General features: G+C 44.3%; 1 protein-coding gene across 4 annotated transcripts in view; it reads left to right on the plus strand.

Moving 5' to 3' along the window:
• The window catches only part of ULK4 (unc-51 like kinase 4), a 941213-nt gene that overhangs the window by 226558 nt on the left and 691072 nt on the right, over positions 1–23583 (plus strand). For all 4 annotated transcript variants that reach the window (XM_069730129.1, XM_069730128.1, XM_069730126.1 and 1 more), the window contains exon 18: positions 18028–18135. In XM_069730129.1, the coding sequence (XP_069586230.1) occupies positions 18028–18135 (108 nt within the window). The remainder of the gene's footprint in view (positions 1–18027; positions 18136–23583) is intronic.

Genomic DNA, 23583 nt, shown 5'->3' on the forward strand with positions numbered 1-23583 from the left:
TGCCACAGTGCACAGAATAAATTCAATTATGCGAGAACACTATGTACTTAACTATAAATCATGCGGGATAATACACTATCACTCCTTCATGCTAAAAAGAGGTCCAATAATAAAGCATTGCCTACTGTGATAGGATGAAAAAGGAGAGATAGGGAGAGGAAGGAGCGGTTTTAATTCTCTTCTTCATTGACATCTAGACTATCCTCTCAGCAGGCTGTGGATTACCCTGGGGCAGTCCTGTAAGGATGGGAGCTCAACAAAATGAGCTTTTTTTTCTTACTGTGTTCTTAAAACAGTTCATGAGGCACCCGGCCTCCTGGATGGCCAAATGGTATCATCCCCAGGAAATAGTCCATAGAGTTCCGAGCAAATATGAGAAGTTATGAGCACAAGAGCCAGTAACGGAACCAGACTATGCAGATCATCACTGTATGTGATGCAGGATATTTATGTGTAGTGAGCCACACTTGCCAACATTGCCATCCCAAATGAGTGAACTGTTCAGCCCTCCTCATTTCTATGCAGGCAAACTTTCCAAACTGCCCCTATTTGTGCTAATTAACATATACCAAGCCCCATTTGCATAAATTACAGGTGTGCCTTTTTCAATCATTTTGAATAGCAGCTCTGTATTTAGATATGGAAGTTCAATGTGTCTTACTCATGTTCCTTGGGCCTAATATGGAAAATTATTCATTTTGCTACCCGCAAACTATATAGAACATATCCACATCGACTTTGAGTACTTTTCTCACACAACATACATAATCAGTTTAGTAACCTCTATTAGGTATGTGTGAATCCTTCCCAAAGAGGGAAACACCAGTGGTACAAAGTCGGTCTTCTCTTCTGCTAGACCTTTGGGGCCCACCATAATTCCCAACTCTGGACCCACAGGAGGGTTCTCTGGTGCGGTGTGTGTTTTCTGTTCTGTTTTCGGACTATGTTACTTGGGATTCATACCCACCCACACAGCAGAGGAGGTGCGTAAAGTAAAGTTCTGTTGATTTTAGTTATGAACTTAAGAATTTGTGTAGGAAATCAATAAAACCTTTTCATATGCACGTTCTTTATGAGTAATTTAAAATGTCAGTCATGTGAAACCCAGTCCACTTAACCTACTGTCTGTGCATTGCTCAAGGACGGCTTAATTTTTGTTAGAAGTTTTGACCTTTCAGTAGATTATCTGCTCAATACATTGAAGGGGAGGGAAACATTGATTTCAGAAGGTCATGTTTTATAGACACAAATCACGTGCATGGATTTGTTTCTGCACAGTGCTTAATAATGCAATGCTTGAGGAACGTGAAGCTTTACAAGTAAAACACCGTTATGTATTGCTGTAAGGTTTCTGTCTGTAGGATTAGGAGATCATTTATTTTCCCTCTTTTACATAAAGTAATTTACTAGTCATAAACCTGCATTAATCCTACACAAGTTAATGCTCAACATCCATGTTATAAGATAGGACAGATGCAGTTAAAAGTACACTTAAAGGGGTATTTCTATCTCCAAGTTCCTATCCCAATATATAGTACATGTTGGAATAATAATAATATTAGCAAATACCTCCAGTTAAAAATGTAGTATAGTTTTTCTGATTCACTATGTGTTGTGAATTCTGTGGCAGAGCTCCCTCCTGTGGTCACAAGTGGTACTTCAGCTGATTCTCTCTGTGAGCTTCTGTTGGTGGAGGGAAGTGGTACTGCGGCTTCTGAGTTTCCTCCCTCAGGTGATCTGGTGAGGTCGTTAGGTGCTTCTCTACTTAACTCCACCTAATGCTTTGATCCTGGCTTCCTGTCAATGTTCCAGTGTTGGACTTGCTTTTCCCTGGATCATTCCTGTGGCCTGCTGCTCTGCATAGCTAAGTTCTTCTTTGCTATTTGTTTGCTATTTTTTCTGTCCAGCTTGTCTAATTTGTTGCTGGAAGCTCTGGGACGCAAAGGGTGTACCTCCGTGCCGTTAGTTCGGTACGGAGGGTCTTTTTGCCCCCTTTGCGTGGTTTTCTTTAGGGTTTTGTGTAGACCGCAAAGTTACCTTTTCTATCCTCGATCTGTTAAGAAAGTTGGGCCTCACTTTGCTTAATCTATTTCATCTCTACGTTTGTCTTTTCATCTTAACTCACAGTCATTATATGTGGGGGGCTGCCTTTTCCTTTGGGGTATTTCTCTGAGGCAAGGTAGGCTTATTTTCTATCTTCAGGCTAGTTAGTTTCTCAGGCTGTGCTGAGTTGCATAGGCAGAGTTAGGCGCAATCCACGGCTGCCTCTAGTGTTGTTTGGAGAGGATTAGGGATTGCGGTCTGCAGAGTTCCCACGTCTCAGAGCTCGTTCTATGATTTTGGGTTATTGTCAGATCACTGTATGTGCTCTGACTGCTATGTCCATTGTAGTACTGAATTGCCTTTCATAACAGTACAGGAAGCCAAAAGTACTAATGATTCTCAATAGAGGGAAAAAAGAAGTTCTGAGACCATTTTTTTTTCTTTGCACTGTGTTTTGCCTTTTTTTTCCCCTAGACATTTGGGTGGTTCAGTACACAGTTGTAGCGATGGACATTAGAAGTCTGTCTTCATTTGTAGATCAGCTCTCGGCAAGAGTACAAAAGATTCAAGACACTATTGATCAGAAAGCTATGTTGGAACCAAGAATTCCTATTCCTGATTTGTTTTTTGGAGATAGAACTAAGTTTCTGAGTTTCAAAAATAATTGTAAATTATTTCTGGCCTTGAAACCTCGCTCCTCTGGTGATCCAGTTCAACAGGTTTTGATTGTTATTTCTTTTTTGCGCGGCGACCCTCAGGACTGGGCATTTTCTCTTGCGCCAGGAGATCCTGCATTGAGTAATATCAATGCGTTTTTCCTGGCGCTCGGATTGCTGTACGATGAACCTAATTCAGTGGATCAGGCAGAGAAAAATTTGCTGGCTCTTTGTCAGGGTCAGGATGAGATAGAGGTATATTGTCAGAAATTTAGAAAGTGGTCCGTGCTCACTCAATGGAATGAATCTGCGCTGGCAGCTATGTTCAGAAAGGGTCTCTCTGAAGCCCTTAAGAATGTCATGGTGGGATTTCCTATGCTTGCTGGTTTGAATGAGTCTATGTCTTTGGCCATTCAGGTCGATGCTTGCGTGAGCGTAAATCTGTGCACCATTTGGCGGTATTACCTGAGCTTAAACCTGAGCCTATGCAGTGCGATAGGACTTTGACCAGAGTTAAACGGCAAGAACACAGACGTCTGAATGGGCTGTGTTTCTACTGTGGTGATTCCACTCATGCTATCTCTGATTGTCCTAAGCGCACTAAGCGGTTCGCTAGGTCTGCCACCATTGGTACAGTACAGTCAAAATTTCTTCTGTCCGTTACCTTGATCTGTTCTTTGTCATCGTATTCTGTCATGGCATTTGTGGATTCAGGCGCTGCCCTGAATTTGATGGACTTGGAGTATGCTAAGCGTTGTGGGTTTCTCTTAGAGCCCTTGCAGTGTCCTGTTCCATTGAGAGGAATTGATGCCACGCCTTTGGCCAAGAATAAGCCTCAATACTGGACCCAGCTGACCATGTGCATGACTCCTGCACATCAGGAGGTTATTCACTTTCTGGTGTTGCATAATCTGCATGATGTGGTCGTGTTGGGGTTGCCATGGCTACAAGCCCATAATCCAGTATTAGATTGGAAATCCATGTCGGTGTCCAGCTGGGGTTGTCAAGGGGGTACATGGTGATGTTCCATTTCTGTCAATTTCGTCATCCACCCCTTCTGAGGTTCCAGAGTTCTTGTCTGATTACCGGGATGTATTTGATGAGCCCAAGTCCGATGCCCTACCTCCGCATAGGGATTGTGATTGTGCTATCAATTTGATTCCTGGTAGTAAATTCCCAAAAGGTCGACTGTTTAATTTATCCGTGCCTGAGCACGCCGCTATGCGCAGTTATGTGAAGGAATCCCTGGAGAAGGGGCATATTCGCCCGTTATCGTCACCATTAGGAGCAGGGTTCTTTTTTGTAGCCAAGAAGGATGGTTCGCTGAGACCTTGTATAGATTACCGCCTTCTAAATAATATCACGGTTAAATTTCAGTACCCCTTGCCATTGTTATCTGATTTGTTTGCTCGGATTAAGGGGGCTAGTTGGTTCACCAAGATAGATCTTTTTGGTGCGTATAATCTGGTGCGAATCAGGCGAGGAGATGAATGGAAAACTGCATTTAATATGCCCGAGGGTCATTTTGAGTATCTAGTGATGCCATTCGGACTTGCCAATGCTCCATCAGTGTTTCAGTCCTTTATGCATGACATCTTCCGAGAGTACCTGGATAAATTCCTGATTGTGTACTTGGATGACATTTTGATCTTCTCGGATGATTGGGAGTCTCATGTGAAGCAGGTCAGAACAGTTTTTCAGGTCCTGCGTGCTAATTCTTTGTTTGTGAAGGGATCAAAGTGTCTCTTTGGTGTGCAGAAGGTTTCATTTTTGGGGTTCATCTTTTCCCCTTCTACTATCGAGATGGATCCTGTTAAGGTCCAAGCCATCCATGATTGGACTCAGCCGACATCTCTGAAAAGTCTGCAAAAGTTCCTGGGCTTTGCTAATTTTTATCGTCGCTTCATCTGCAATTTTTCTAGTATTGCCAAACCATTGACCGATTTGACCAAGAAGGGTGCTGATTTGGTCAATTGGTCTTCTGCTGCTGTGGAAGCTTTTCAAGACTTGAAGCGTCGTTTTTCTTCTGCCCCTGTGTTGTGTCAACCAGATGTTTCTCTTCCGTTCCAGGTCGAGGTTGATGCTTCTGAGATTGGAGCAAGGGCTGTTTTGTCGCAGAGAGGTTCTGATTACTCAGTGATGAAACCATGCGCTTTTTTTTTCCAGGAAGTTTTCGCCTGCTGAGCGAAATTATGATGTGGGCAACCGAGAGTTGCTGGCCATGAAGTGGGCATTCGAGGAGTGGCGTCATTGGCTTGAAGGAGCTAAGCATCTCGTGGTGGTATTGACTGATCATAAGAACTTGACTTATCTTGAGTCTGCTAAGCGGTTAAATCCTAGACAGGCTCGTTGGTCGCTGTTTTTTGCCCGTTTTGACTTTGTGATTTCGTACCTTCCGGGCTCTAAAAATGTGAAGGCGGATGCTCTGTCTAGGAGTTTTGTGCCCGACTCTCCGGGTTTGTCTGAGCCAGCGGGTATCCTCAAGGAAGGAGTAATTGTGTCTGCCATCTCCCCTGATTTGCGGCGGGTGCTGCAAAAATTTCAGGCTAATAAACCTGATCGTTGTCCAGCGGAAAGACTGTTTGTCCCTGATAGGTGGACCAATAAAGTTACCTCTGAGGTTCATTGTTCGGTGTTGGCTGGTCATCCTGGAATCTTTGGTACCAGAGAGTTGGTGGCTAGTGTTGTGAGTTCTGTTTTTGGGCTCCCTCTGGTGGTTACTGATGGTACTGGGTGACTTGTCTTTCCTGGGTCTCTGGGTTCCACCTGTTCCATCAGGATATGGGAGTTTCCTATTTAACCTGGCTTTGCTGGCATTTCCTCGCCGGTTATCAATGTATCCAGTGTGTCTTGTTATCTCTGCTCCCTGCTCCTAGAACCTTCTAGTCAAGTTAAGTTTGGATTTTCCTGTTTTGGTGTTTTGCTTTATTTGGTTTTTTAGTCCAGCCTGCAGATATGTGATTCTTGCTGCTGGTTGCTCTAGTGGGCTGAAATTGCTCCTCATGTACCATGAGTTGGCACATGAGTTCAAGTAATTTCAGGATGGTTTTTTTTTAAGGGTTTTTCGCTGACTGCTCAGTTCACTTTTGTATCCTCTGCTATCTAGCTTTAGCGGGCCTCATTTTGCTGAAACTGTTTTCATACTGCTTATGTGCTTTCCTCTCATTTCACCGTCATTATATGTGGGGGGCTGCTATTTCTGTGGGGTATTTCTCTGGAGGCAAGAGAGGTCTGTGTTTCTTCTAATAGGGGAAGTTAGATCTTCGGCTGGAGCGAGACGTCTAGGATCATCGTAGGCACGTTCCCCGGCTACTTTTATTTGTGTGTTAGGTTCAGGGTCGCGGTCAGCTCAGGTTCCATCGCCCTAGAGCTTGTTTGTATCTGTGCTTGTCCTTTAGTGATCCCCTGCCATTGGGATCATGACAGGCTAGATCCTTTTGGTGGCGGGATGTGCGTGTTTTTGTGCAGTCCTGTGGGATTTGTGCTCGGGCTAAGCCCTGCTGTTCTCGTGCCAGTGGGTTGCTTTTGCCCTTGCGGGTCCCGAAGAGGCCTTGGACACATATCTCTATGGATTTTATTTCTGATCTTCCCGTTTCTCAAAAGATGTCAGTCATTTGGGTGGTCTGTGATCGCTTTTCTAAGATGGTCCATCTGGTACCCTTGTCTAATTTGCCTTCCTCCTCTGATTTGGTGCCATTGTTCTTCCAGCATGTGGTTCGTTTACATGGCATTCCAGAGAATATCGTTTCTGACAGAGGTTCCCAGTTTGTTTCAAGGTTTTGGCTAGCCTTTTGTGGTAGGATGGGCATAGACTTGTCTTTTTCCTCGGCTTTCCATCCTCAGACTAATGGCCAGACCGAACGAACCAATCAGACCTTGGAAACATATCTGAGATGCTTTGTTTCTGCCGATCAGGATGACTGGGTGTCCTTTTTGCCTTTGGCTGAGTTCGCCCTTAATAATCGGGCCAGCTCGGCTACCTTGGTTTCGCCATTTTTCTGCAATTCTGGGTTCCATCCTCGTTTCTCTTCAGGACAGGTTGAGTCTTCGGACTGTCCTGGTGTGGATACTGTGGTGGACAGGTTGCAGCAGATTTGGACTCATGTAGTGGACTATTTGACCTTGTCCCAGGAGAAGGCTCAACGTTTCGCTAATCGCAGACGCCGTGTGGGTCCTCGACTTCGTGTTGGGGATCTGGTTTGGTTACCTTCTCGTCATATTCCTATGAAGGTTTCCTCTCCTAAGTTTAAACCTCGTTTCATTGGTCCGTATAGGATTTCTGAGGTTCTTAATCCTGTGTCTTTTCGTCTGACCCTTCCAGGTTCTTTTTCCATACATAACATATTCCATAGGTCATTGTTGCGGAGATACTTGGCACCTATGGTTCCATCTGTTGATCCTCCTGCCCGGTTTTGGTGGAGGGGGAATTGGAGTATATTGTGGAGAAGATTTTGGATTCTCGTGTTTCTAGACGGAAACTCCAGTATCTGGTTAAATGGAAGGGTTATGCTCAGTTAGATAATTCCTGGGTTTTTGCCTCTGATGTCCATGCTCCCGATCTTGTTCGTGCCTTTCATGTGGCTCATCCTGGTCTGCCTGGGGGCTCTGGTGAGGGTTCGGTGACCCCTCCTCAAGGGGGGGGGGTACTGTTGTGAATTCTGTGGCAGAGCTCCCTCCTGTAGTCACAAGTGGTACTTCGGCTGATTCTCTCTGTGAGCTTCTGTTGGTGGAGGGAAGTGGTACTGCGGCTTCTGAGTTTCCTCCCTCAGGTGATCTGGTGAGGTCGTTAGGTGCTTCTCTACTTAACTCCACCTAATGCTTTGATCCTGGCTTCCTGTCAATGTTCCAGTGTTGGACTTGCTTTTCCCTGGATCATTCCTGTGGCCTGCTGCTCTGCATAGCTAAGTTCTTCTTTGCTATTTGTTTGTTTTTTTTTCTGTCCAGCTTGTCTAATTTGTTGCTGGAAGCTCTGGGACGCAAATTGTGTACCTCCGTGGCGTTAGTTCGGTACGGAGGGTCTTTTTGCCCCCTTTGCGTGGTTTTCTTTAGGGTTTTGTGTAGACCGCAAAGTTACCTTTTCTATCCTCGATCTGTTAAGAAAGTCGGGCCTCACTTTGCTGAATCTATTTCATCTCTACGTTTGTCTTTTCATCTTAACTCACATTCATTATATGTGGGGGGCTGCCTTTTCCTTTGGGGTATTTCTCTGAGGCAAGGTAGGCTTATTTTCTATCTTCAGGCTAGTTAGTTTCTCAGGCTGTGCCGAGTTGCATAGGCAGAGTTAGGCGCAATCCACGGCTGCCTCTAGTGTTGTTTGGAGAGGATTAGGGATTGCGGTCTGCAGAGTTCCCACGTCTCAGAGCTCGTTCTATGATTTTGGGTTATTGTCAGATCACTGTATGTGCTCTGACCGCTATGTCCATTGTAGTACTGAATTGCCTTTCATAACACTATGTCTCTTTCCTCATGTGCAGGGATTGCAGGACCTTAGGTATCAACTAAGAACTAACTACCTAAGGCCGGGGTCACACTTGCGAGAGACTCGCATCGATACCTGGTACAGCCGCCGGCACTCAGGACCGGAGCGTTCAGCTGCATAGAAATACATGCAGCCGCACACTCCGGTCTCGAGTGCCAGGTATTGATACGAGGCTCTCTCATTGCACTCGAAAGTGTGACCCCGGCCTGACTGTCTCTATATCAGTGGTCATAACCATGGTTACCTTGTAATGCCTGCACATGAGGAAAGAGACACAGCAAATCAGAAGAACTATACTACATTACTAATTGGAGATATTTTCTAATGTTATTATTATTATTACACTTACTACATATTGGGATAGGATCTTGGGGAATGGAATACATCTTGAATTGTATTGTCTCTTGGACTTAATGAAATATAAGGTACAGCTTTATGTAAAGAATTTTATGCTATTTTTTATGTTCCTTATTTCTCGTTAGATAGTTTCTGATCTTGGGCACATTTTTTCAGTTTGTTATTGTAAGTATTCAAAGGATTTGTACCAAGTTATGAAGTTATCCCCTAGCAGAGGTGTATCTAGCCTTTACTGCACCCGGGGCAAAGGATCAGTTCGGCGCCCCCCCCTCCAACCTCTCCCCCCACCTCCCCCATTTGAACATTAACTGTAGCTCTGCTACATCTGACATATCAGGACTACAAGAGCTGCTACATGTGAATAACAGGTTCAGGTTTGCTACATTTCACAAATTTAGATAGGTGGCACTTAACAAACTCAGCTCTACAATATCAGACAATCTCAGCTCTGCTACATCAGATCATCACATCTCTGTTGCATCAGACCATCTCAGCTCTGCTGCATCAGACCAACTCAGCTCTGCTGCATCAGACCATCTCAGCTCTGCTGCATCAGACCATCTCAGCTCTGCTTCATCAGACCATCACAGCTCTGCTACATCAGACCATCACAGCTCTGCTGCATCAGACCATCTCAGCTCTGCTTCATTAGACCATCTCAGCTCTGCTTCATCAGACCATCTCAGCTCTGCTTCATCAGACCATCTCAGCTCTGCTTCATCAGACCATCTCAGCTCTGCTTCATCAGACCATCTCAGCTCTGCTTCATCAGACCATCTCAGCTCTGCTTCATCAGACCATCTCAGCTCTGATGCAGCAGAGCTGAGATGGTCTGATGAAGCAGAGCGGCGATGGTGTGATGCAGCAGAGCTGAGATGGTCTGATGCAGCAGAGCTGAGATGGTCTGATGCAGCAAAGCTGAGATGGTCTGATGCAGCAGAACTGTGATGGTCTGATGAAGAAGAGCTGTGATGGTCTGATGTAGCAGAGCTGTGATGGTCTGCATCAGACCATCTCAGCTCTGCTGCATCATACCATATCAGCTCTGCTTCATCAAAACATAACAGCTCTGCTGCATCACACCATCTCAGCCCTGCTGCATCAATCTTGGCTCTGCTGCCTCACACAATCTCAGCTCGGCTGCCTGTGAAAAATCAAACACACCAACACAGTTCTGCTGTGCAGTGTATATTACAGTGTCTCTTGGGATGTGGGCTGTAGCTGCCTATGACAATCAGGGAACTTGGAGTCACCCGGTGGTCCCTGCGGCCGCGGTCTGGAGTAGTGGAGCACGACGCACCTGTCCTGACCCTGACCTGACCTACCACCAACGACGTCACCGTCCAACCACGCAACAACAGCACCTACACACTGTGACTACTGACTAAACACACAGGACACCCGCGGCCGCGAACCTAGTCAACGGTGCTGCGGCGCAACGACGAACGATGCAGCAGCAGCCTGTCACACTCTCCATGACGTCAGCCGCTGCTGGCGCTTCCCTGAACGGAAGTGCCAGCGGCGGTCAGAGCGCCTCTCAGCGGTTGTCAGGGTCCAGCCCAGGGCGCAGGCAGCAGGCTTTAAACAGAGAAGGAAGGGACTCCTCTTGTCTCACAAAACAAGAAAGCGAACCGCAACCGCCGGGTACTAGCGCAGCAGCACGGGACTATTATCTCACTGGTCTGTGGGGCCGGCAGAAGGCCGCCGACGAGGAGCCTGGCTTATGACAGCTGTAATGCCGCATCACATCAGGCGGCCCGCTGGCGCCCCCCTGTCAGCTGCGCCCGGGGCACATGCCCCGGCTGCCCCCCCCTGGATACGCCACTGTCCCCTAGCCATAGGGAATCCCGGAGATGTCTCAGTTATCTCTCGCACTCCCATTGAGAATTAATGGAGCTTAGGTGCACAGGCGCTACTTCCCCTCTATTCAGACAGGCCTCTTCAGGGCCTCTGGATCTATTCTCAGCATCCATGGGAGTCATATTGATCGGACAGTCAGCTATCAGGGGACCTTCCCCTATAGTTAGGGAGAACTACACATCTCAGTGCAAACTCTTTTAGGGGAATGTCCTACTTAATAGTCATTTTAACGGCTAAATCCATCTCCAAAACGGGGAGTAGCTTCTGTCACAGACAGATTATTGGGCTACACTGTGCTTGGCAGCTTCCGCGACTCTCCTCACTTCGATACTGCTGTCCGCCTCCTGTCCCAGCACTTTACTAACAGGAAGTACCAGAAGGGAGACATGGTTATGTAAGACAAATAATGGCTCGTGTGACCATGCTGGCACAACTCCTGACCTCAATGGGTGTTTCATTTAGGTCAGAATTGTGGGTGCCTACAAATATAAAAGACAGTGCATATTGGATAAGTATATGCAAATTAAGCAATAAGTAGGTCTAGTAAAGGGGGAAAGATTTTATTGGGCAGCACGGTGGCTCAGTGGATAGCGCTGCAAGCGCTGGAGTCCTGAGTTCTAATCCCACCCAGGACAACATCTGCAAAGAGTTTGTATGTTCTCCCCGTGTTTGTGTGGGTTTCCTCCAGGCACTCCGGTTTCCACCCACATTCCAAAGACGTACTGTCAGGGAATTTAGATTGTGAGCCCCAATGGGGACAGTGATGATAATGTGTGCAAACTGTAAAGCACTGCAGAATATGTTAGCGCTATATAAAAATAAAGATTATTATTTAATTTCTTTTAATAATTACCGGTAATGAATTTTACATGCAAGTAACAGAAGTAGACATATTTTTTTTTGTATAAGGCTCCATTTGTGAAACATCTAGTGAAACTACTGTTTATCAATAATCTGCAAGTGTTCATTCAACAAACAAAAAATGTTAAATATTTCAATTTCTTCATGAAATGCTGGTACAAAATGAATGGGGATGTGGTGCATATTCATGACATACAACTGTTCCTGCTACAATGTTGTCTTCATACCTTTCGTTGTGTTCCAAGTCCGTATGAATAAAGTATGCCACAGGCTTTTTGGGATTCTCCCAAATCCTGCTGGACCTACTGAGGTCCGCTGCTCTGCGCATTCAATAAAATCCATCAAATCTACCTCAACTGACTGAATATTTAAGCATAGGTTCTGCAGCACATGGATACAATCTTATAAAACATTTCTCCGGAGACTTTTTAAATATTTAGTGATATTTACTCAGATGCCAAAGCTCTGAATATTGCATGAGTGTTTCTGCCTGCCTGATCTTACAACAATAAATATTCAGATGAATTTGTAGAAACAATTATCTATATTTGTTTAAATACCTTTAGAGCAGAACGTCGGTGTATGCTGACCAAATATTCTATGAGCAGCTGATAAATTGACTCCGTTTCCATATAGTTGACAGTAAAAGTTTTACTCATTTCATAGATAAATAATTTCTTGCAAAAGTATTGTTATGGTTCAGTATTCGTTGCTTAACTAAATTTAGTATACAAACATTTTTTATTAACCCCTTCATGACCTTGGGATTTTCCATTTTTCCGTGTTCATTTTTCGCTCCCCTCCTTCCCAGAGCCATAACTTTTTTATTTTTCCGTCAATTTGGCCATGTGAGGGCTTATTTTTTTGTGGGACGAGTTGTACTTTTGAAAGACATCATTGGTTTTACCATGTCGTGTACTAGAAAACGGGGGAAAAAAAATTCCAAGTGCGGTGAAACTGCAAAAAAAGTGCAATCCCACACTTGTTTTTTGTTTGGCTTTTTTGCTAGGTTCACTAAATGCTAAAACTGACCATTATGATTCTCCAGGTCATTACGAGTTCATAGACACCTAACATGACTAGGTTATTTTTTATCTAAGTGGTGAAAAAAAATTCCAAAAAATAAGCCCTCAGATGACCATATTGACGGAAAAATAAAAAAGTTATGGCTCTGGGAAGGAGGGAAGTGAAAAATGAAAACACAAGGGCCGCGACTTGAAGGGGTTAAGCTCATGCTTAGCCAAGCAGTTATTTTATTACAGAGTTGGGGAATGTACAACAATATGGACCTTGTCCTATACATAACCAGATTTTCTGGATCTATTATCCAGTTTATGGTACCTTATAATATCAGCATTCATATGTTGGATCCTATATGGTAAAGTAGTTATCTCGCTATAATTTGACTTCTATTCAACATTTCTGTGTATAAAATTATTAGATCCCAATTCATTAAGACTGTCATTTGTACATCTTTCAACTACCACATAGGTTGTTTGTTAAGGTTTGGAAAACCATTTTAACTACACATATGCAGACTGTCTGGACTATAAGAATGCAATACTTATGATCCAAAAAGGGATGAACAGCGCTCCAGCCGGGTGTCGTGGTAACAAAAAGGTCTTTATTAATCCATGTAAAAGCGACGTTTCGACCAGTATCCTGGTCTTTTTCAAGCATGTAACACAGTGCAAGGTGTCGGCTTAAATGGTGTGGATACCACACAGGGCACCAATCACCAGTTAGCCACTAATTACATAAATACATACAACAAATAACATCAATCAAATAATATCCCACCCATTAAAATGGATATATACAATATCAGCGGCATGAAAAGCACAAAAAAGAAGAAAAAATCAAAGCAAAAGAGCTTATATCATATAACATTGCTGCAGTGTTTACATATCCTCCAACCAATTAGGCTCCGGCATGCCCGTAACCAGGGCTACAAATGTCCAATAGCTATCCCAATCCTCATATCCAATCCAGGTCCTCTCTATGTTTGGCGCCAAAATTCAGCCAGCCTATCCGAGTTCATCACGCTTCCAGAGAGCCCTAAATAACAAATCAGGCAGCCACTTACAACTTACATAATAGTTACATCACAATCCCGCGTCCTATCCCGGCAAGCCACAGAACCGCAGCAGGCTTAGAAGCGCCCGGATGGCTGTAGCTGCGCGCCATGGCAACAGCCCGCCCATCTCACATGACCGCAGAGCACGGCCCGCCCTGCCGCGACGCAAAAACTCCCCCCCCCAGTAAAGGAGAAGCCGCAGGCGCGCGCAGGCGCGATATCGCTGAAGACCGCAGCACCGCTATACTCGATGCAAACCGGCCCAGCGGCACCGCGCATGCCACACCCCCGACTCCCCCCACCCAGGGAGGACGCCAATGCGTCACAGCCAGAACGCCCCAAACCCGACGTCACGGAGCCGGCAAGCTAGATGTCAATGCGCAGGCGCCCACATCGTCACAGGATCTAGGTAGCCATGGCCACAGTGGATTGTCACGGTAACCTAAAAAACAAAAATAGATTGGGTAAACCAGCTCAAGGCAGTACAGCTCAAATACATAATACAAACAAGCATCCCTACTGGTTATACGAATCTATAGAGTACCACTAATGGGGGACAGCAAAAACGACATTGTATATTCAATCCTAAAGAATAAAAAACATTAAAAAGTGAAAACACCTTAAAAACAAAATACTGATAAAGAAGCCATAATTGGGAGAAGCGAGAACTATTTAGGAATACAAACCTGTAAATTGAAATCTAAATTAAGACCTCCAGGTTGTAAAGTCCCCAAAGAGTAAATCCATCTCATTTCCTTTTTCCTGAGCAATGATAGTCTATCCCCTCCTCTCCTCAAAGCCGGCACACTGTCTATTACTCTAAAGCGTAATTGATTGACCGAATGCTTATTATCCAAAAAGTGTTTGGGGACAGGCAAATCTGTAAGTCCTGTGCGTATCGTGCTTTTATGCTTACTGATTCGCGTCCGAACCTCCATCGTGGTCTCCCCCACGTAGGCTAACCCACACGGACACGTAATCATGTAAATAACAAAGCTCGAAGAGCAAGTATAGCGTTCTTTTAAATAAATTTTCTTCCCCGTATGGGGGTGATAGAAAAACTCTCCTTTAAGCATGTTGTTACAGCTTGCACAACCCAGGCATTGAAAATTTCCAAGTCTGGGTGTGCTCAGAGTCGTTTGAATTGAGGAACTCTTAAAGGACCCAATATCAGACCTTACTAGACTATCACCCAGATTGCGTCCCCTTCTGTAAGACATCATTGGATAATTGTTAAACGCCGGTATTGATGGTAAACCGCGTTGTAGGCCCAACCAATGTTTTCTCAAAATCCTGTCAAATGATCGGAGGCTGGATGAGATGTGTCTTAAATTCTCTAACAGGGGTTATCCCAAGAAGGAGCTGAGCAGATTTAATCATAAGGTCCGTAACTTACCACGGGAATCTACTCGTGAGTCAGGTTCTTCTAAGCAGACTGGGGAACGTATCCCTTTTGTATCTACGTACACTTCAGCTAGTGGTCAAATTGACAGGATTTTGAGAAAACATTGGTTGGGCCTACAACGCGGTTTACCATCAATACCGGCGTTTAACAATTATCCAATGATGTCTTACAGAAGGGGACGCAATCTGGGTGATAGTCTAGTAAGGTCTGATATTGGGTCCTTTAAGAGTTCCTCAATTCAAACGACTCTGAGCACACCCAGACTTGGAAATTTTCCATGCCTGGGTTGTGCAAGCTGTAACAACATGCTTAAAGGAGAGTTTTTCTATCACCCCCATACGGGGAAGAAAATTTATTTAAAAGAACGCTATACTTGCTCTTCGAGCTTTGTTATTTACATGATTACGTGTCCGTGTGGGTTAGCCTACGTGGGGGAGACCACGATGGAGGTTCGGACGCGAATCAGTAAGCATAAAAGCACGATACGCACAGGACTTACAGATTTGCCTGTCCCCAAACACTTTTTGGATAATAAGCATTCGGTCAATCAATTACGCTTTAGAGTAATAGACAGTGTGCCGGCTTTGAGGAGAGGAGGGGATAGACTATCATTGCTCAGGAAAAAGGAAATGAGATGGATTTACTCTTTGGGGACTTTACAACCTGGAGGTCTTAATTTAGATTTCAATTTACAGGTTTGTATTCCTAAATAGTTCTCTCTTCTCCCAATTATGGCTTCTTTATCAGTATTTTTTTTTAAGGTGTTTTCACTTTTTAATGTTTTTTATTCTTTAGGATTGAATATACAATGTCGTTTTTGCTGTCCCCCATTAGTGGTACTCTATAGATTCGTATAACCAGTAGGGATGCTTGTTTGTATTATGTATTTGAGCTGTACTGCCTTGAGCTGGTTTACCCAATCTATTTCTGTTTTTTAGGTTACCGTGACAATCCACTGTGGCCATGGCTACCTAGATCCTGTGACGATGTGGGCGCCTGCGCATTGACATCTAGCTTGCCGGCTCCGTGACGTCGGGTTTGGGGCGTTCTGGCTGTGACGCATTGGCGTCCTCCCTGGGTGGGGGGAGTCGGGGGTGTGGCATGCGCGGTGCCGCTGGGCCGGTTTGCATCGAGTATAGCGGTGCTGCGGTCTTCAGCGATATCGCGCCTGCGCGCGCCTGCGGCTTCTCCTTTACTGGGGGGGGAGTTTTTGCGTCGCGGCGGGGCGGGCCGTGCTCTGCGGTCATGTGAGATGGGCGGGCTGTTGCCATGGCGCGCAGCTACAGCCATCCGGGCGCTTCTAAGCCTGCTGCGGTCCTGTGGCTTGCCGGGATAGGACGCGGGATTGTGATGTAACTATTATGTAAGTTGTAAGTGGCTGCCTGATTTGTTATTTAGGGCTCTCTGGAAGCGTGATGAACTCGGATAGGCTGGCTGAATTTTGGCGCCAAACATAGAGAGGACCTGGATTGGATATGAGGATTGGGATAGCTATTGGACATTTGTAGCCCTGGTTACGGGCATGCCGGAGCCTAATTGGTTGGAGGATATGTAAACACTGCAGCAATGTTATATGATATAAGCTCTTTTGCTTTGATTTTTTCTTCTTTTTTGTGCTTTTCATGCCGCTGATATTGTATATATCCATTTTAATGGGTGGGATATTATTTGATTGATGTTATTTGTTGTATGTATTTATGTAATTAGTGGCTAACTGGTGATTGGTGCCCTGTGTGGTATCCACACCATTTAAGCCGACACCTTGCACTGTGTTACATGCTTGAAAAAGACCAGGATACTGGTCGAAACGTCGCTTTTACATGGATTAATAAAGACCTTTTTGTTACCACGACACCCGGCTGGAGCGCTGTTCATCCCTTTTTGGACTATTTGACATATCCAGGTTGGTTCCCTGGACAAGGAACGAGCGCCCGTTTGTGTGAGTGCTGTCAGTCCCTCTCTTTTTCTTTACATGCAATACTTATGAAACATACAAAGCAAGGAATTGGGGTCCTTCATTTTTTAGAATCAATACAGGTCTGTGACTATATTAGTTAATAATAATAATAATAATCTTTATTTTTCAGTTAGAATGTCCCTTTATATGCAATGTTGAGGAGTATATCTGTTAAATTTGCATTTAAAGGAACCTTCTCTCTTTTTTTTTCTCTCATCTTAGAATTATCACAGGATGATAGACCTGTTAATGATATACAAATATTGAAAAAATGGAAGCAACATTTTTAAAAGATCTTGATTTATTCAGTCGCATTTGCACACCTTGGCATGCGTCAGTGAGGTTATCAATGGTTGTCTGAGAATTGTTTTGCCACAATGAATACACTTGGGCAAGCAAATCAACAAGATCTGCTGCTGCCGAGATGTGCTCAATCGGAAACAAGTCCGGAGATGCTGCAGGCCCTGGTAGAACATTTAGGCCATGCGGACTGCTTACAGTAGCACGAGCAACATACAGCCTGGAGTTGTCATGTTTAAAGACGGCACCTGGGACACTCTGGAGAAATGGTCATATCACTGGTTCCACAACCAAAGTGATACGACACTGAACTGTTAGGGTACCGTCACACAGTGGCATTTTGATCGCTACGACGGCACGATTCGTGACGTTCGAGCGATATATCTGTGACGTTCCAGCGATCTCGCTGTGTCTGACACGCTCCTGCGATCAGGGACCCCGCTGAGAATCGTACGTCGTAGCAGATCGTTTGAAACTTTCTTTCGTCGTCTAGTGTCCCGCTGTGGCGGCATGATCGCATGGTGTAACAAAGGTGTGCACGATATTGTATACGATGTGCGCATAGTAACCAACGGCTTCTACATCGCACATACGTCATGAAATTATCGCTCCAGCGTCGTACATTGCAAAGTGTGACAGCAGTCTACGACGCTGGAGCGATATTGTTACGTCGCTGGAGCGTCACGAATCATGCCGTCGTAGCGATCAAAATGCCACTGTGTGACGGTACCCTTACTGTGCCTGGAATGAAGACTAGAATAGTCCGGCAACATTCATTATGCCTCTCCAACCCCACACCATAGTCCCATAATCTATAATATGTTAGATGGAAAACAAAAGACTGACGAACTCGCTTTGCTCTCATGAGCTTTAATTACTCATGCTTTTTTTCCTTGTAACGCCATTTGTAAACATCGCTGTTATAATGGTTATTTGTGCCTTTCTTTCACTGTAGTGGTGTGTTTCTTTGTGCAGATTAATTTGATGATGCTATTTTCTGTTAATTTATGCAAACTTTTAATGTCTCTGCAGGCAATCACCTTGCTGACTGAGCTGATTAGAGACAATTTCAGGAACAGCAAGTTAAAACAATGCCTCTTGCCGTCTCTTGGAGAACTCATTTATTCTGTTGCTATTCAAGTAAGTGTGAACTGAAAAGGAGGTATTCTCAATATGACATTCCCTAACAGCAGCAAATGTGATAAAGGAATGGCAGTCACTCCTCTTCAGCTCCAGCACCACCTTTCCAATGGTGTCTGTGTCTACTTGCCTGCAGTGGTGACGCGCCATCTACGTGCATATGATTACTAACATCAGTGGTGATGCCAGTATGAACGGCGCTCGGCTTCTGAGTCCAGCAATGGAGGCCATATCATTGCTACAGGAATTGTAATCTCAGACAGGCAAAGACCACGAGAGCGGCAAAGCTAGGATTTAAAAGCATTTGTCCCTTTTAACTTTAAAAGCTCATGTACGAGATTAGGAGGGGATTGGTACAAATCTGTTACCACTTTAAAAATCTAATATTACATTTCTTCTGACTTAAATCAACATAATAATAAAAGGTGGGACATTACGTCAGTTTTACTTACATATAAGCTACTTATGAATGGCGACAGCAGTAGACCTGAGCAGAACTCTATGGGATACCGGTCACTCATCACAGAGGTACATCTTCAGCCATATGTGGCACATTCTATGTTATGTCCTTTGGTCCGTAGTGTAATAAATGGTCAAAAACATCAAAATCATTGCTGTGATATAGAAAACGCACTCAGGTCAGAGCATCTGATCGGTGGAGGTGTCGGATCTCCACCGTTCTGTTATTGATGACCTGTTATGCAGGTAGGTAATCAATAACGTATTTCCGGACAACCCCTTTATATCAAAACAACGTGGAGTGTTGTAATCTATTATGCTTTTTATGAAAAAGTATGGTTTCCTACTACATAATGACCAGCTCTTTGCATATAGCAGCTCATTCCATTTTACATACTTTGGACAAGACACCAATGTACCCCTAAGGAACACCAATATGATGTAAAAATCCTGGTATTAGTTCCAAACTTAGGAACATATATGTAGAATGAAAAACAAGTAAATTTGCTCTACAACTTTAACTGCCTCACTAGCTGATTAGTGGAGGAATGAGGGAAGCTATATGCAGATGGGTAAGGAATTGGCTAAATGACCGGAAACAAAGAGTTGTCATACACTGTATGTTCTCTAAATGGGTTACAGTCAGCAGTGGGGATCGGATCTAGGGTCGATCATTTTCATCCTCTTTATTGATGACCTTTTGAATGAGATTGAGAGTAAAGTGTCAGTCTTTGCAGACAACAACAAACTGCAGAGTATTAAAATCTGACCTTGACATTACAATATTGCAAAACCATCTGAATAAAATGACTGTATGGGCAAACATTTGGCAAATGAGATTTAATGCAGTTAAATGTAAAGTAATGCACCTAGGCCAGAGTAATCCTACTGCTTCATATACATAACTAGCTATTGAACCCGTTCTATGCCCGGGTGGCGAGCATTTATATTGGTATATGGTCTCCATCCTGGTATGTGCTGCTCCATCCTGCGCCCCCATCCTGTCATGTGCTGTTCCCATCCTGCCCCCCCCCCCCCCCCGTTCTGTCACGTGCTGCTCCCATCCTGCGCCTCCATTCTGTCATTTGCTGCTCCCATCTTGCGCCCCCATCCTGTCATGTGCTGCTCCCATCCTGCGACCCCGTTCTGTCATGTGCTGCTCCCATCCTGCGCCCCCGTTCTGTCATGTGCTGCTCCCATCCTGCGCCCCCGTTCTGTCATGTGCTGCTTCCATCTTGCACCCCCGTTCTGTCATGTGCTGCTGCCATCCTGCACCCCCGTTCTGTCATGTGCTGCCCTATTCTGTCATGTGCTGCTCCCATTTTGCGCCCCCGTTCTGTCATGTGCTGCTCCCATCCTGCACCACCGTTCTTTAATTTGCTGCTCCCATCCATATGCCCCATACGTTGCTCCATAAGATGCTCCATAATATATGCCCCGTATCAGGGGGCGTAAGTAACAAATAGCTGTGGTATGAAGTGCCACAGCCTCATGCCACAGCAATTTGTTACTTGCACCACCTGATTCCTTTCCACCGCCATTTTCTTGGTCCTCCTGCTGGCGGAATCGGCGCCTGTGCAGTCCGCGCATTCCGGCGCCATTTTCTTGAAGACACACTGCAGTGTGTCTTCAAGAAAATGGCGCCGGAAAGCGCGGACTGCGCAGGCGCCGATTCCGGCAGCAGGACCAAGAAAATGGCGGCGGAAAGGAATCAGGTGGCGTAAGTAACAAATTGCTGTGGCATGAAGTGCCATAGCTTCATGCCACAGCAATTTGTTACTTACGCCATTCCTTTCCGCCCATTTTCTTCGTCCTCCTGCTGCCGGAATCGGCGCCTGCGCAGTCCGCGCTTTCCGGCGCCATTTTCTTGAAGACACAGTGCAGGAGAAGGACTTGGGTATTCTCATTACAAGTAAGCTGAACAGAAATACTGAATGTCAAGTAGCAGCCGCAAAAGCAAACAGCATTTAAGGATGTATAAAAAGAGAGATAAAATTGACATCTTTGCTGTGATTTATTTGCCTGTCTGGATTGGATGGGTTGTTACTAACATCTGGTGAGAATTTTATGTCAATTGCACTTTTAGAAAAATATTTACTTATAAAATTGATGACGTGTTCAATACTTATTTCACCCACTGTAATTGATGTTCTACTTTCTGCACATGTTTATGTGGGTAGTCTCAAGTTCTTTTTAACAGCCTATAGAAATATACTTTACCACAGCCATACGGACAAAGGAAGTAGTAGACTGGGCATGTTCATTGACTTGTTTGCGGTGATTTTGCTATATATGTTCTGTGATTTGTGTAGAGGTAACTGGGGGATGAAGAAATGCACTATGATAATCTCCTAGGGTGAATACTGGATCCTGTGTCATCTATGTAGGGGTGATGCCTACCACAATAGTCCTGCCTGTGATGAGAATGAAATATCTGCAAACCTGCAACCTGTCAAGCGCTGCGTAATATGTTAGCGCTATATAAAAATAAAGATTATTTATTATTTTATTATTATCTGCGGAAAAGTGATCTCTGCAGATCGCAAAATGTCTGTTATGAGACTGTGAAAATGGCAACACTTTAGGATATTTCTTAGAAAAGATAGAGATCATCAGCATTTTTAAAATATAAGTTAAAATAGAAAATGTGTTCTAAACAATACATATTTTCCTGTAAGTCTAAATTCCCATATACGTGTATTACCAGATCAGGTTTTTTTTATAGAGTATCTTTTGAACACATAACTGGAACTATAAAGAGTTAATGCATCCTGCCAGTACCTAGGCAATGAGAGAACATCAGCTCCTTCTTCATTGGGGTTATAGAAATCAATACGCCCCATGTATTTCTTAGCAACAACAGGACTCACATGCTGTACATCCAAGTCCCTGGATTCTTCACATTTCCTTCTCATCCATGTAGTAAGAGGTGGGGGCAAAGCTGCAGGGAAAAAAGGGACATCAATGCTGACTCCGGGAGAAATACATTGTATCGATAGTGAATACCTGGGCATGTCATATGACTAGTATGACGGTATTGCTTTAATTACCGCGATCATGTGAGAGTTAAATATCATACTTCGTAATAATCTGCTGTAAATGTTGTTTGCTAGTTGGATAGGGCTACGGGATATTGAGCTACATTTTATGCTTCTTTGTACAAAGTTTGACTTTGGTTTTCATAGCGGCAGCGGGATCGATGAAGGATTGAATATCGCAGACTGCTGTTTCAGTTAAATATTTTCCTCAATATAAAGTAACCCGAGACTGGCAACCTAGTTTTTAAGTTTAACAGAGAAGCATTAGCTTCTGTCAGTGTTTGGCAAGCATTTCTACAAAGATAATGATCCTGTCATTTGTATCTGTGAAATCATTGGGGCCGTCTTGTGCTTCACAGCACGGGATATTTCTCAGGGTTTTGACTCTCACTTCTGACATCTTTTTCGATACGTTTTCCCCTTATCTTCTCATTGTCATTCTTACTCGTGACTGCACTTTTTAATTTATATTTTGCACCACAAGGCGTTCATACATCAAGGTGACAATTGCAATAGATTTAGGAATCGTCACCATCTTGTTCATTAGCCCTGTTTTCTCTCACATCAGTATTGGTGTGCATCTGCTGGAAGTTTCTGTAATGAAGCTTGACTAGTCAACAGGAGAAGGAATACAGATATTACTGAATTGAAATATACATGTAGTATCCTGAAAATAGGACATTGGGACCCAGAGGCATAGCTTAAAGCTCCTGGGCCTAAATGCAAAATCTGTGCGAGGACACCTCTAACCATCCCAGGCCGTTTACACTACTACTGTCCCATTAATGCCTCTGGGCCCCTTCAGGCAGAAGAGCTTTGGTCCAACTACGGTCAATATACCCATCTTAGCTACATAGCCCTTCATCGTGCCATAGTCTTGCTTGCTGAGGATCGTTTTATGCAAATCTGAATATGGTAATTAATCTAAAGCTAGTGGGGGGAAAATAAAAAGTTAGCACAGAGGATTTTTTTTTTGTTAAATTCTACTTGACACACTAACTTATGATGATTAATTCCATTGAAACCGTTAGTGCTTTTTCCATTGGGCTAACCTTTGCTATCTAACCATCTGTGTTTCGCTCCTATGTGCACTGTTTATCCTTATTTCCTTTACAGTAGCTCGTGTTTCGTGACTTCTTACTTGGCCTTAGCTATGCACAGACAAATCCTTCATATATTCCAGTTTGTGTCATGTTCTCATACCAGAAAATAGTGGACTATTTATGTCACTATTCGATTTGTGCTGGCTGAGTCGGGAAAGAGATTCTCCAGTACTTAAAGAGATCCTGTCAGCAGGATTGTGCACAGTACACTACAGACAGTATCAGGTAGGCACCGTTATACTGATTAAAATGATACCTTGGTTGATGAAATCCATCTGGATGTTGTTTAATCTTTATTTTCAGTTTTGAGTTAGTGATATGCCCATGCTCCAGGGCGGCCTGTGTGGGTGTCTTCATGTGGTGCTCTGCTTAGGTATTCACCAATATGGCTTCCACAGATCACTGATCCCTAAGTGACCTGCCCCCTAGTTTACATAATGAACATTATATATATCTTGGGGGGGGGGGAACCCTTCTGCAAGCAGGCACCAGCAGTGGTGCCTGAGCTGCAGCCTGATCGCCTATGTGTGACGATCCATACAAAAACAAAAAGTGGACCATCTGGACCATGACGACGATCCCGTCACGGACGAGTGTTGTGAATTCTGCTCTTGGGCTCCCTCCGGTGGTTGTTCATGGTAATTAGGTTATTCCTGAGCATCAGTCTTGGACAGGTGTTTCTGCTAATTGCAATTCGTACTGGGGTATTTAGCTGTGCAGGACTCATTAGTCCTTGCCAGTAGTCAATGTTCCTTTGGAAGTGTTGGTCCTCTGCCTGGCCCCTCCTGCTTGCTGCCAATTCAGCTAAGATAAGTGTTTTCTTCATTTTTTTTAGACACACTGCTGTG

Source organism: Ranitomeya imitator, chromosome 6 (assembly GCF_032444005.1).
Source record: "Ranitomeya imitator isolate aRanImi1 chromosome 6, aRanImi1.pri, whole genome shotgun sequence".
In the NCBI taxonomy this organism is placed as follows: domain Eukaryota; kingdom Metazoa; phylum Chordata; class Amphibia; order Anura; family Dendrobatidae; genus Ranitomeya; species Ranitomeya imitator.